The sequence below is a fragment of the Neomonachus schauinslandi genome, chromosome 4, assembly GCF_002201575.2.
Source record: "Neomonachus schauinslandi chromosome 4, ASM220157v2, whole genome shotgun sequence".
In the NCBI taxonomy this organism is placed as follows: Eukaryota; Metazoa; Chordata; class Mammalia; order Carnivora; family Phocidae; genus Neomonachus; species Neomonachus schauinslandi.
Window position 1 is genome coordinate 151,596,351 of NC_058406.1, and position 13,054 is coordinate 151,609,404.

The window sequence follows — 13,054 nt, forward strand, 5'->3', positions numbered from 1 at the left end:
GTTGGTTAAGCCACTGCCTTCGGCTCAGGTCACGATCCTGGAGTCCCGGGATCGAGTCCCACATCGGGCTCCCTGCTCGGCGGGGAGTCTGCTTCTCCCTCTGACCCTCCCCCTTCTCATGCTCTATCTCATTCTCTCTCTCAAACAAATAAATAAAATCTTAAAAGAAAAAAAAGAATGAATGATAGTTGATTACTTTTTTATTATAAGAAAATCACTAAAAAGCACATTTCATACATGTGAGTTTTTAAATCTTATATACATACTTAAAGTCCTATAGATTGCTCCCAGAATTAACTACCAATTTAAAATCCTTTTTAACATGCTGTATGTTAATAGTTACAATACTTGAGTTGTTATAACTTCAAGAGTACCTATTTTTCTTATCCATTCAATTAGTATATCTTAATTCAGTACTTCACATTGCATTTATCATAAAACCTGCTAATCTTATATTAAATATGTCTCAAAATGTGATTTTATTCTTTCAGGAAAAATATTCTAATAGCAGACAACCTAAGAAGAAAATTCCAAGGGATTATGCAGAATGGGATAAGTATGTTTTATATTTTGTAATACAAAATTTGTCACTGGAAAATTCTCTACCATAAAATATTGTAGTAACTTCTTAATTATTATAAATCTGAACATATCAAGACTACCAAGTTACTCTGGTAGAGTACTAAGAGTATATGGTCTAAGTAATGAAGGATAGTTGGAAGAAAGGCAGGCAGGGACAAGCCCCCCACTCCCCCTAAGTGGAAACCACCCTTAAAAGGGTTTTATACCATCCTGGAAGGAGCCCTCCACCCTTTCCCATGTGATAGATGACAAAAGCCTGATTGGATGACAGGCATGTGGAGGGTTAATCAGATTTAAACAGCCTACCAGCCAGGCCATAAAAACCCCTAGACTTAGACACTCCAGGTTACTCCAGGTTGCAACCCTCTCGGTTCCCCTCCCTTTTCAGGAGCTTTGTACTATCGCTCAGTAAACTTTGCTTTGCTGCCCACCACTCTTCCTCTGGTCTACCCCTTTATTCTTCCAAGTGGCGTCACCAAGAACTATGGGCATTGAGGGAAAAGAAATCCTGTAACATAAGCACTTTTGATCATAGTTTTTCATTAAATAAATATCTACAGCATCCTTTTGTTTATAAAAGCAACCAAAAATAATTCAGGTAATCCTATGCCCATCAAAAATAAAAAAGAACAAAAACTTTAAATCAAGATAAGTTAGTTACAATTTTAATGACAAAGTTCTGAACAGTTTAGGTCTGATAAATATGGAGTTCCTCACTTGAATTGCATGGTTTCTAAGAGCAAATACAGATGACTTGTAATATGAACCTGTTACACATTTTTGGAACATGTCTCTAAAGGCACAGTGGTGTGAATATAAGACTATCACTGATAAATTTAATTTTCTTGCTTGTACATTTTTTCAGTTTTTTTCTTTCATTTAAGATTTGACGTGGAAAAGGAATGTTCAAAAATTGATGAAGATTACAAAGAAAAAGCTGTAGTAAACAAGTCACATTTGTCTAAAATTGAGACAAGAATAGACACAGCAGGTAATTGGAAAAAAATAATAATTTCGTAGTTTTTACATTTTCAAAATTGTAATAAAAGCTATCAAACTAGATGACCTTCTCTTTAAGTGCTATAGATTTCCATTGTAATTTTATGGATTTTCTCCTAGAGTTGACCACTTCTAACAAATTCAGTTGCATCCTTTTTAAACTACTTAATTTTATATGAGTAATAGTTACACTACTTAAATTTAGTAAGCCTCAAAATATAAACCTAGTGTTTTACCTTTTGTTTTTCATTGTATTTTTCAAATCTTTTTTCTCCAAATCCCTCAATTTTTTTTTGCCTCAAAACAAAAAGATACAGCCGTTTATTTGTTTTCACTGGAAGTCTGTAGGTGTATAGCACCTTTAAGGTGAAATAAAACCAATAATAAAAAAAATCTAAACCCCCCAAAATTGGGAATGATTTAAAGAAACATTTCCTAAACTTAGGAAACCTTTATTTTATTTACTTCACAATTTACTGCTGCTCTTAAAATAAGCATTCTTGGATTTAAACTTTTTAAAAATTCTCTTCAATTATATTTTTATTTATAGCAGATAACATTTACTTCTAGGTCTAACTGAGAAGGAAAAGACTTTTCTTGCTACTCATGAAAAGGAAAAAGGAAATGAAGCTTTCAACTCAGGAGACTATGAAGAGGCTGTGATGTATTATACTAGGTGAGCAGATTTTTGTTGTGGTTTATGTTGCCTGTTTTTTTTTTTTTTTTAAGTAGGTTCCACACCTAAATATGGGGCTTGAACTCAGGACCCTGATCGAGAGTTGCGTGCTCTACCAACTGTGCCAACCAGGAACCCCTTGTTGTGGTTTAAACTTGCCATTTAGGGGCGCCTGGGTGGCTCAGTCATTAAGTGTCTGCCTTCGGCTCAGGTCATGATCCCAAGGTCCTGGGATCGAGCCCTGCATCAGGCTCCCTGCTCTGCGGGAAGCCTGCTTCTCCCTCTTCCACTCCCCCCCTGCTTGTGTTCCCTCTCTGTCTCTCTCTCTGTCAAATAAATAAAATCTTAAAAATAAATAAACTTGCCATTTAAAAAACATGATAATGTTTATATTTAATTGTTGAAGTGATATAAATAAGCTAAAAAGTCTGTCAGAATCACTGAAGATATTATACTTACGATTTATCATGAATTCACTTGTGTTTGCCTTGTTTTTCAGTACTTTTCTCAACCCCTTAAGCTCCCTAACCCCCAGTTTGACAGAGGTCCTTTCCTATTTTCCAGAGAAAATAGAAGCCATCTGAATGGAACTCGACAGAAACTCCATAGAGCATAGAGGTTAAGAACTCCAGTTCTGCAGTTAGAGTGCCTGGATCTAATCCTAGTACTTATAATGCTACCTCCCACCACAGGGCCTTTGCATATGCTGGTCCTCTGTGTAGAAATCCTTTCCTCTTCTTACTATCTAGTTAATTCAAACTTGCCTTCAGATCTCATCCCATGCTTCACTTCTTTGGGGAAGTCTTCCTTTGCCTCCCAGACAAGGTTAAATCTCCACTCTACTCCACTCCTCCCCACCCCTGACTCCCAAGGCAATCTTGCTTCTCCTTTGTGGTACTTGTTGGAGATACAATTTAAGTTTGTGTGTTTTGATAGTAACTGGACTGTAAACTGTCAGAGCAGAGCACCCTTGTCAGTTTTCTTATAACTTTGTATCCCCAGTGTCCAAGAAAGTACCTGGTTCATAGTAGATATTCAATAAATACTTATATACACTTTTTTAAAATAAAGATTTTATTTATTTGAGAGAGAGAGAGAGAGCATGAGTGGATAGAGTGGCAGAGGGAGAGGGAGACTCAGACTTTTGACTCAGACTCTCCTTACCTTTGACCCTGAGATCATGACCTGAGCTGAACGCAGATGCTTAACTGACTGAGCCACCCAGGCATCCACTTACATGAACTTTTGAAGCTCTTAACAGTCAATGAAAAGTAGAATAATTTCCTAAAATATTGTTACAAACTAATTGTGCTTATAGAATCCCTTATGCTATCTTAGAAATAAACTCTCTATGATCTTTTTTTCACCTTTGGAAGGAAGATTTTTTTTTTTCAATGTTGCTTCTCTAAAGAAGTTTGTCTCCACTGTTTAAGTGAACATACAAGGTAAAGAGGCTATTAATCTATTTCTCATTCAGTATTATCTTCCCTTTTTAGGCAGGTGGATGTCAGCGCTGATGTTGTTCTCTCTCTTCTTGTAGATTTCTACCAGTAGAGAATCTCTTAGTCTATTACAGGGAACACAATTTTTCCTCTTTTAAGAAATCAGAGTGGTGAAAAATTAAAGCAACATAGCATTAAGGGAACTCAGACTGCCACTTTCTGACATTGGGCAGATTCTTCACCTCTCTTGCCTCAGTTTCTTCAGTGTGATGAGGTTGTTATAGTGAAGTAGTTCAGAGCCGCTGTGAGAATTCAATAAAACAACACACTGAAAGGCAGGATAACATGGTGGTAGTGATAGCAGGTGCTGGAGTACACTGGGTTTGAGTCCTGCCTCCCATTTACTAGCTTGTGACCTCGGGCATGTTACTTGGCTTTTCTGTCACATCTGTTTTTTTCATCTGTAAGATAGGAAGAGCAGTAATACCTCCTTCATGGATTATAGTGAGGCTTCAGTGAGCGTGGTGTTTGTGCCTGGCAGGTGGGAGGTACTCAGTGTCAGGTACTTGTATTAGTCATTCTTACTTGTATTGTCTGTCTTTGGTCTCTACCCAACCATGTGATTTCTTTATATTCATCTTTAATGATCTTAGTAAATTGCTACTTTTTGTGGCTTTTCCCTTTTCATTTTCTGTTCTTCTGGCTTTAGAAAATTCAGTGCACTGATACCCTTATCTTTCCTAAGCTTAGGAATACATTATTTCACAGCACTCCAAATCAACTTATTAAGCAACAACCGGGGAGGTTTTAAGTCCTTTTCATCAGTTATTTTGCTTTCATACCCTTATGTAACAAAATTTCCTCTCTTAAAGTCTGTATTCCTCATTTACTATTACTCTCCTTTGTTTCCTTCAGTTAACTTTTTCTGATTAAATTATGATCATTTCCTCCCGGTTAAATCTACCTTTAGGTTACAAACTAAACTCTTGTTTTTAGATTACAAAGTAAACTCACCATAGCAACTTAATAAAGGATATTAGTTGTGGTTGATTGCTCCATTTTTTTGTACTAGGAAATTGTCCCCAAGGAGTCAAAATAATGTATTTGATGTTAACTAAACTGGTTTTTTAGGAGATCTGTGGGTATGTAGGTTACCATTCACTTCTAAAGCCAGGGTCAACCTTAAACTGCTTACCTAGATATTCAGCATCTGTCTAAATATTGATTCAGTATGTCTACAGAACTATATTTTATTACTCTTGATGATGCAGGCTGTACTAGTTTGCTAGGGCTGCCATAACAAAGTGCCACAGGCTGAGGGGCTCAAACAACAGAAATTTATTTTCTCACTGTGTGGAGGCTGCAAATCTGAGATCAGGGCGTCGGCAGGGCTGGTGTCTTCTGAGGCCTCTCTCCTTGGCTTGTAGGTGGCTGTCTTTTCTCTCTGTCTTCAAGTGGTCTTTCTTCGGCATGTGTCTGTGTCCTAAACTCCTCTTCCTATAAGGACACCAGTCATAATGGATGAGGGTACACCCTCATGACCTCAATTTAACTTAATCATCTCTTTAAAGACCATCTCCAAATACAGTTATATTCTGAGATGCTGGGGGTAAGGACCTCAGCATATGAGTTTGGGGGACACAATTCCACCTATAACACAGGCCATAATTGTTTTGTTTAAAACTTTAGCTGAGTTTTTCTATCTTATGTTTTCCTCTGGTCTACTTGTTGCCAATAAGTGTCTCTTTTGTAGGAGTATATCAGTGCTCCCCACCGTGGCGGCCTATAACAATCGTGCTCAAGCAGAACTCAAACTACAGAACTGGAACAGTGCTTTTCAGGATTGTGAAAAGGTCTTGGAGTTAGAACCTGGAAACTTAAAGGGTAAAAAATATTCACAGAATGCCTTAAATTTACACCAGGATTTGTTCGACAATTTGTAGACACTCACTATGATTATACTAAGACTATTTCAGATACACTCTAATTTCTGTGAATCATCACTTTCATAAAGTTACTTTTAACTTCAAGTTTAACTTGGAATTTAAATTCCTGGTTATTTGCACTGAAGTGGTTAATAATCCCAGGAGATTAAGTAAAATATGTTTTTAAAGAAATATCTCAGGCTTACATTTGAGCTGTAGTGGTTTTCTTTTTATCTTTTAATTTTTTTATTGTGGTAAAATACACATAACATAAAACTTACCATCTTTATCATTTTTCAATGTACAATTCAGTGGTATTAAATACATTCATATTGTTGTGCAGTCGTCATTATCCTCCATTTCCAGAACTTTTTTTATCCTGCGTAAGTGAAACTCTATGCCCATTAAACAATAATTCTCTACCTTCCCCTCCTGCCAGCCTCTGGCAACCACCATTCTCCTTTCTGTCTCTATGATTTTGCTATTGTAGGTATCTCATCTAAGTGGAATCATATAATATTTATCTTTTTGTTACTGGCTTATTGAACTATCCATTTATCCAAAAAATATCTAAGTATAATTTAATATAAAATTTCTGACATTAATATAATAAGCCCATGCCAGAGCTCTAGAACCTTCTGCCAGTGGCTTTGTGGGCATTTCCACCTACATGTCCATAGACATTTTATTTATTTCTTTTTATTTGTTTATTTGAGAGAGAAAGCAAGAGCGATTGAGCACAAGCGAGGTGAGGGGCAGAGGGAAAGGCAGACTCCCTGCTGAGCAAGTGGCCCGATGCGGGACTCGATCCCAGGACCCTGAGATCATGACCTGAGCCAAAAGCAGACGCTTAACCGAGGGAGCCACCTAGGCGCCCCTCCATAGACATTTTAAATTAAATGTGCCCAAAGCTAACTATATCTTTTTACCAAAACCTGCACTGTGTTCGGATTTCCTGTCTCAGTGGCTGCACAACCTTGCTGTGGTCTAAGCCTGACTACACAAGTCAGACTCCACTTTCCTTTTCTGTTATCCAGAAGGAATCACTCCACAAGGGAGCGGCATAATTTATAATAGACCCTATTTCTTTAAATGTTATGGATTTGAGTAAATATAAACACTTAATTTTTTTCACATGGAATGTACCCTTGTGTACCCTCCTGCGCACCATGGGTGTGCAGAAGCCATGGGTGTGCTAAGGGGAGATCCTGGAGCATCAGCCCTGACTGTCATTGCCATGGATTGCCCTCCTTTTACCAGCAAAATCCTCTTTGTCTGTAGTTTGTCTCTGTCACAGAGTATGGGTGGGCTCCCAGTTTTAGGACGTGGCAAAAAAGTTTTGCGATCTTCTGATGGGCCCACACCAACACTGTGCCAGGCCCTGTGCCAGGTACTTGGCACGTATTAACTCCACTAATTTCACAATAGGTGAGTAGAGGTGCAGATACTATTGTTAGGACACTCAGTTTACAAAAGTGGAAACTGAGGCATAGAAGGATTAAGCAATTCACCCATAATCACACAGCTAGCAAATGGCAGAGACAGGACTCAGCACTGGGCAGCGGACTCCAGAGCCCACATTCAACCACAGTGCTCATCTTCTGCCACCAGAATGACTTTATGTTTCCATTTTTCCTTGTTTGAGTAATTTCAAAAGCACCAGAATCTTCACTATTTAAAAAACAAACTGGATAGAGCCAAATCTAGTAATGAGGAGGGCCATAAAACATTAAGAAGTCTTATATTTGCTTAAATGAATAACTTCCTTTTCAAAACTTTATGTTTTACTCAAAATATAACTGTTCTAAATGCAGTGTGGTACTTCAGTTCATCCTGCAACAGAAAAAGGCATTAGTGGAAAAACTGGTGAAATGCAAGGAAAGCCTGTAATTCAGTTAATAGTATTATACCAATGTTAATTTCTTAGTTTTGGCAAATATTCCATAGTTATGTAAGATGTTAGCATGAGGGAAAGCTGGAAGAAGGTATATGAAAACTCTCTGTATTACCTTTGCAGCTTTGCTATACACCTAAAATTATTTCAAAAATAAAAAGTTTAAAAAATGATAACTATTACATCATGCCTACTTCTTTATGGTTGTTCCCTTCTGAGTAGTAATAGTAATAGCTAAACTTGTACTTAAAGTATAGTGTAACAGTTTTGATTAAATTTATGACAAAATGATTTATCCTGTAGATTTTCATGGCTCATTCTAAGGCTAAAATCAAGTTGGTCAAATGTATGTTTTAAAATAGCATATTAAAATATGTTGGATATAAATTTCTCACTTTTCAAAATTTCCAAGCCTCATTCTTTTCAAAATAATGATTTACTGGGCGCCTGGGTGGCTCAGTTGGTTAAGTGACTGCCTTCGGCTCAGGTCATGATCCTGGAGTCCCGGGATCGAGTCCCGCATCGGGCTCCCTGCTCGGCAGGGAGTCTGCTTCTCCCTCTGACCCTCCTCCCTCTCATGCTCTCTGTCTCTCATTCTCTCTGTCTCAAATAAATAAATAAAATCTTTAAAAAAAAAAAAAACAAAATAATGATTTACTATACAAAGTTCTCTGATTATACATGGATAATGATGGGACTATAGGCATTCCTTATCAGTATTAAATAATTGTTGAATTATTTGAAATACACAGAAAATCTGATGCAGATTACCAAAGTGCTCAATTTCTGAACTGAGCCGACTTAATCATCAGGATTCTGTCAGTTCCCTGTGCGCAATACCGTCTAATCATTTTAGAGATTGCTATAGAGGCTTCCTTCACTAATGGCTCATATTATGAGCCATCTGCTGGTCAGCAATATACTAAATTTGAATAAAGGATTTTCTCAATTTTCATAAAGGGGCAAAATACTACTAGTGATGATTATTAAGGGGAAAGTGTTAATGCTCCATGTCCAGCTTCCCAGTAGAGCTGTACAGTGTGGTGCCTCAAGGGTATGTATGGCCTCTCAGCGCTGACAGGGGCTGGCGGAGCCTGGGGCTGCTCGAGGACCGGGCTGCTGGAAGGGACTCTGGTGCCCGAGGCAGCCTCTTTGTTTACCCAGTATCATTTTCTACATGTGCAACAATATGAAAATGGGTGTAATTAAGCTTTGCCCAATTGCACACTAAACTGTTCTGTGCTATTTGTATTCTTCCACTTGAAAAATAGGTTCTGACCATGATACCACACATTAAAAAATATAACTTTTTTTTTTTTTTTAATAAATTTTCAGCCCTTCTGCGCCGTGCCACTACATATAAACATCAAAACAAGCTCCGGGAAGCTCTAGAAGATTTGAATGAAGTACTGAATGTTGAACCTGATAATGAGTTGGCCAGAGTAAGTACAGAAAGTGATACCTCACTTACTTTTATAGTTTTTTTATTTTTATTTTTAAAAAGATTTTATTTGAGAGAGTGAGCAAGTGAGAGAGACAGCACAGGGGCAGGGACAGAAGGAGAGGGAGAAGCAGGCTTCCCATTGAGCAGGGAGCCCGATGCAGGACTCGATCCCAGGACCCTGGGACCATGACCTGAGCTAAAGGCAGATGCTTAATGGACTGAGCCACCCAGGCGCCCAGTTAGTATTTCTGTATTTATGTTAAAATGACATCAATCTTGTTGGATGAATGATGTTGAGAATTAGGTCACAGCTTTAAAAACTAGGTATATCCCGGGGCGCCTGGGTGGCTCAGATGGTTAAGCGTCTGCCTTCGGCTCAGGTCATGATCCCGGGGTCCTGGGATCAAGCCCCGCATTGGGCTCCTGGCTCAGCGGGGAGCCTGCTTCTCCCTCTCCCTCTGCCTCTCTCCCTGCTCATGCTCTCTCTCTCTCTCTCTATCTCTGTGTCTCAAATGAATAAATAAAATCTTTAAAAAAAAAAATTAGGTATATCCCAAAAGAAAAAAAAAAAAAAACAACTAGGTATATCCCAGATGCCCCAAAGTGTTAATATCTATTTGAAGTGGAAGAAAACAGGCTCTGAAAATGTCCAAAACTATAAACCTACTTTTGAAGGACAAATATTTATTTATTTAGATAGGTAACATTGTTTATAAGGTGTACTTGTGTTGATTCAATACATTTATATATTGCAGTAGGATCACCACCTTGGCTTTAGCTAACACCTCTGTCACATCCCATAATTATTTCTTTTTTGTGGTAAGAACAATTAAGATCTTGTCTCTTAGCAACTTTGAAGTTTAGAATATGGTATTGCTGACTCTAATCTCTATGCTGTGCTTTAGCTCTCCAGGACTTATTTATCTATAATTGCAAGTTTGTGCCCTTAAGCAACATCTCCCAGTGCCGTACCTCCCCAGCTCCTGGTAATAATCATTCCACTTTCTGTTTTTTGTTGTTTGCTTATTTTTTTTTTAAGATTTTATTTATTTATTTGACAGAGAGAGACACATTGAGAGAGGGAGCACAAGCAGGGGGAGTGGGAGAGGGACAAGCAGGCCTCCCACTAAGCAGGGAGCCCGATGCAGGGCTTGATCCCAGGACCCTGGGATCATGACCTGAGCCGAAGGCAGACGTTTAACCGACTGAGCCACCCAGGCGCCCCTCCACTTTCTGTTTTTATGAGTTTGGCTTTTTTAGATTTCACATATAAGTGATATCATACAATAAGAATATTTGATTTTTCTCTTTCCTGCAGTGTTGTAGGCAATGCTTTTCTCTGAGCCAATCTCAATTTATTATGCAGAGTGGTATAGAAGTTTCCTAGGTAGGATTAGACACACACTCCATGGCCACAGAAGAGTGCATGGTAAGCATGGCACCACTGACAGCATTCGCTGCCTGACTGAGCAGACTGACTGAGGTATGCACCCCGGGGGCTGTTTGGAGGCCTAATGAGTAGAGGTAAGTGTAGAGAACTGTGAGATTTTACCCTACTGGCAAATTAACAAGGTGGCCTAGCAGAAGACACAAAGGACTCTGTTATTCACACTACAGCAAACTGATGAGCTTCAAATTCATGTCAGCTCCCCTGGCCCCCAAATCCCATGGGGGTGGTGCAGAGTGGCCCAGATAGAGCTGCACAGTCATTGCGTTTATATCACAGGTGAGGAATCCCAAACTTAGGAAAACCCTCATTTTTTATAATGGGATACAATTAAACCTGCCCAAAATTCTGTCATGGAGGGAAACATCTTTATTTTACTGGAGAGCAAACATACCTGCTCTCTTCTCTGAAGAGAAATACTCTCTCTGTTTTCCAAGGCTGTTCTCAGTAACAGACATCCTGGAAAAGATAGTCCAGAACAACTGTTATTTATGCCACTACTCACAACATATTTAGAAATGTGAGAAGTCCATGGAGAACTGTCTTCCAGCAGTAAGTTGTCACTGTTTCTACACGCACCTGTAGGGTTATCTGTCTCACTCTCTCTCAGTGGCAGCTGATGTCCCTAGTGTATTTGTCAAGTTAGCATTTCAGTGGATTAGGTTTAGGGCCTGGCTGAAGAACACATCTTTTTCCCATAGTACTTTCATTTTATAGGGGTATATTTATTGAAAAGTTATCATGACAATATTCTAAAAAAAATCTGAAACAAGGAAAACCACCTTTAATGTCACTACCCAATACAATTTCATGTTTACATATTAACTTTCAGGCCTTAACCATTTATATCTTAACCATATGCAAAGATTAACTCAAAATGGATCATATACCTCACTGTAAAACCTAGAATATAAGAGTTCTAGAAGGACACATAGGATAGAATCTTTATGACCTTGGATTAGACAAATCTTCCTTAGATATGACATAATGGCACAATCCATAAAAGGAAAAGTTGGTAAATTGGACTTCAGAATTTAAAAGTTTTGCTCTTTGAAAGACACTACCAGAAATAAAAAAAAGCAAGTCACAGACTGGGAAAAAATATTTGCAAATTGTGTATCCAACAAAGGACTTGTATCACGAATATACACATGGTCCCCAACTTACAACGGCTTGACTTAACAATTTTTTGACTTTATGATGGTGCAAAAGTGATAGGTATTCAGTAGAAACTGTACTTTGAATTTTCATTTTTTTCTGGACTAGCAATATGCTGGGAAGGGGCAGTGAGCCACGGATCCTAGTCAGCCATGAGCTCACAGGGGTTAACCAATACAGTCATAACCATTCTGTGCCCATGCAACCATTGTGTTGTTCACTTTCAGTACAATAGTCAATAAATTACATGAGATATTCATCACTTTATTATAGAATAGGCTTTGTGTTAGAGGATTTTGCCCAACCATAAGCTAATATAAGCGTTCTGAGCACGATTAAGGGAGGCTAGGCTAAGTAAGCTATGATGTTTGGTAGGGTAGGTGTTGTAAATGCATTTTCAACTTAAAATGGGGTTGTTAGGACATAACCCCATTGTAAGTTGATGAGGATCTGTAAGAACTGCAAAGAACTCTTAAAACCCAATAATAAGAAAACAAACAGGCAAATAAAAAATAAGCAAAATGTTTGACTGTCAGACTCCACCAAAAGAGATCTGTGAATGGAAAATAAGCATTTGGAAAGATGCTTAAGATCATTAGTTACTAGGGAAATTTAAATTAAAATCACAATACTGGGCGCCTGAGTGGCTCAGTTAGTTAAGCCTCCACCTTTGGCTTAGGTCATGATCCCTGGGCTCCTGGGATCCAGCTCCTGGTCGGGCTCCCTCTCTCACGCGCTTTCTCTCAAATAAATAAATAAAATCTTTTTAAAAAAAAATGGGAAGAAACTTTTGGGAATGATGGATATATTTGTCAAAACCTATCAACGTGCATTTTAAGCATGTGACTTTGTCAACTATACCTCCGTAAGCTGTTAAAAATGGGCAATCGGGGGGAAGGAAAATGTTTTGATATATTTTTTTTTTCATTCTCATTGGCATAAAACATAGAACTTTCAACATTAAAAAAAGCATGTGTCATATGATTTTATTTGTATAACACTGTGTGTACATATGTGTAGAAACATATCTAGGAATGTCAGAATGTCATTGTTACAGAGTGGCAGGATTTCAGATTATTTCTTTCTTTCTTTTCACGATCATTATGCTTTAATGGACATGTATGATTATAATCAGACAAAGCAATGAAGTTGTTTGAAAAAGAAAAACAAGATCACCATAAAAAGTGTTGTCCTATGTACCTTTATGCACTTTTTTTTTTTAAGATTTTATTTATTTATTTGACAGAGAAGGAACACAAACAGGGGGAGTGTGGGAGAGGGAGAAGCAGGCTTCCCACCGAGCAGGGAGCCCGATGAGGGGCTCGATCCCAGGACCCTGAGATCATGACCTGAGCCGAAGGCAGACACTTAACGACTGAGCCACCCAGGCGCCCCTCTTTATCCACTTTTTAGTATCTTCATATTCCTACCTGACAGAATGGTTATATTTTTAATTAAAGGAAAATGTTTTCTTTAACATGGTGATT

At 38.2% G+C, this 13,054-nt stretch overlaps 1 protein-coding gene across 1 annotated transcript in view; it reads left to right on the plus strand.

Annotated features, from left to right (window-relative positions):
• The window catches only part of SPAG1 (sperm associated antigen 1), a 64,048-nt gene that overhangs the window by 11,524 nt on the left and 39,470 nt on the right, over positions 1 to 13,054 (plus strand). The window contains exons 4-8 of the mRNA XM_021688696.2: positions 492 to 556; positions 1,467 to 1,573; positions 2,152 to 2,257; positions 5,453 to 5,583; positions 8,854 to 8,960. Coding sequence (XP_021544371.1) covers positions 492 to 556; positions 1,467 to 1,573; positions 2,152 to 2,257; positions 5,453 to 5,583; positions 8,854 to 8,960 — 516 coding nt within the window. The remainder of the gene's footprint in view (positions 1 to 491; positions 557 to 1,466; positions 1,574 to 2,151; positions 2,258 to 5,452; positions 5,584 to 8,853; positions 8,961 to 13,054) is intronic.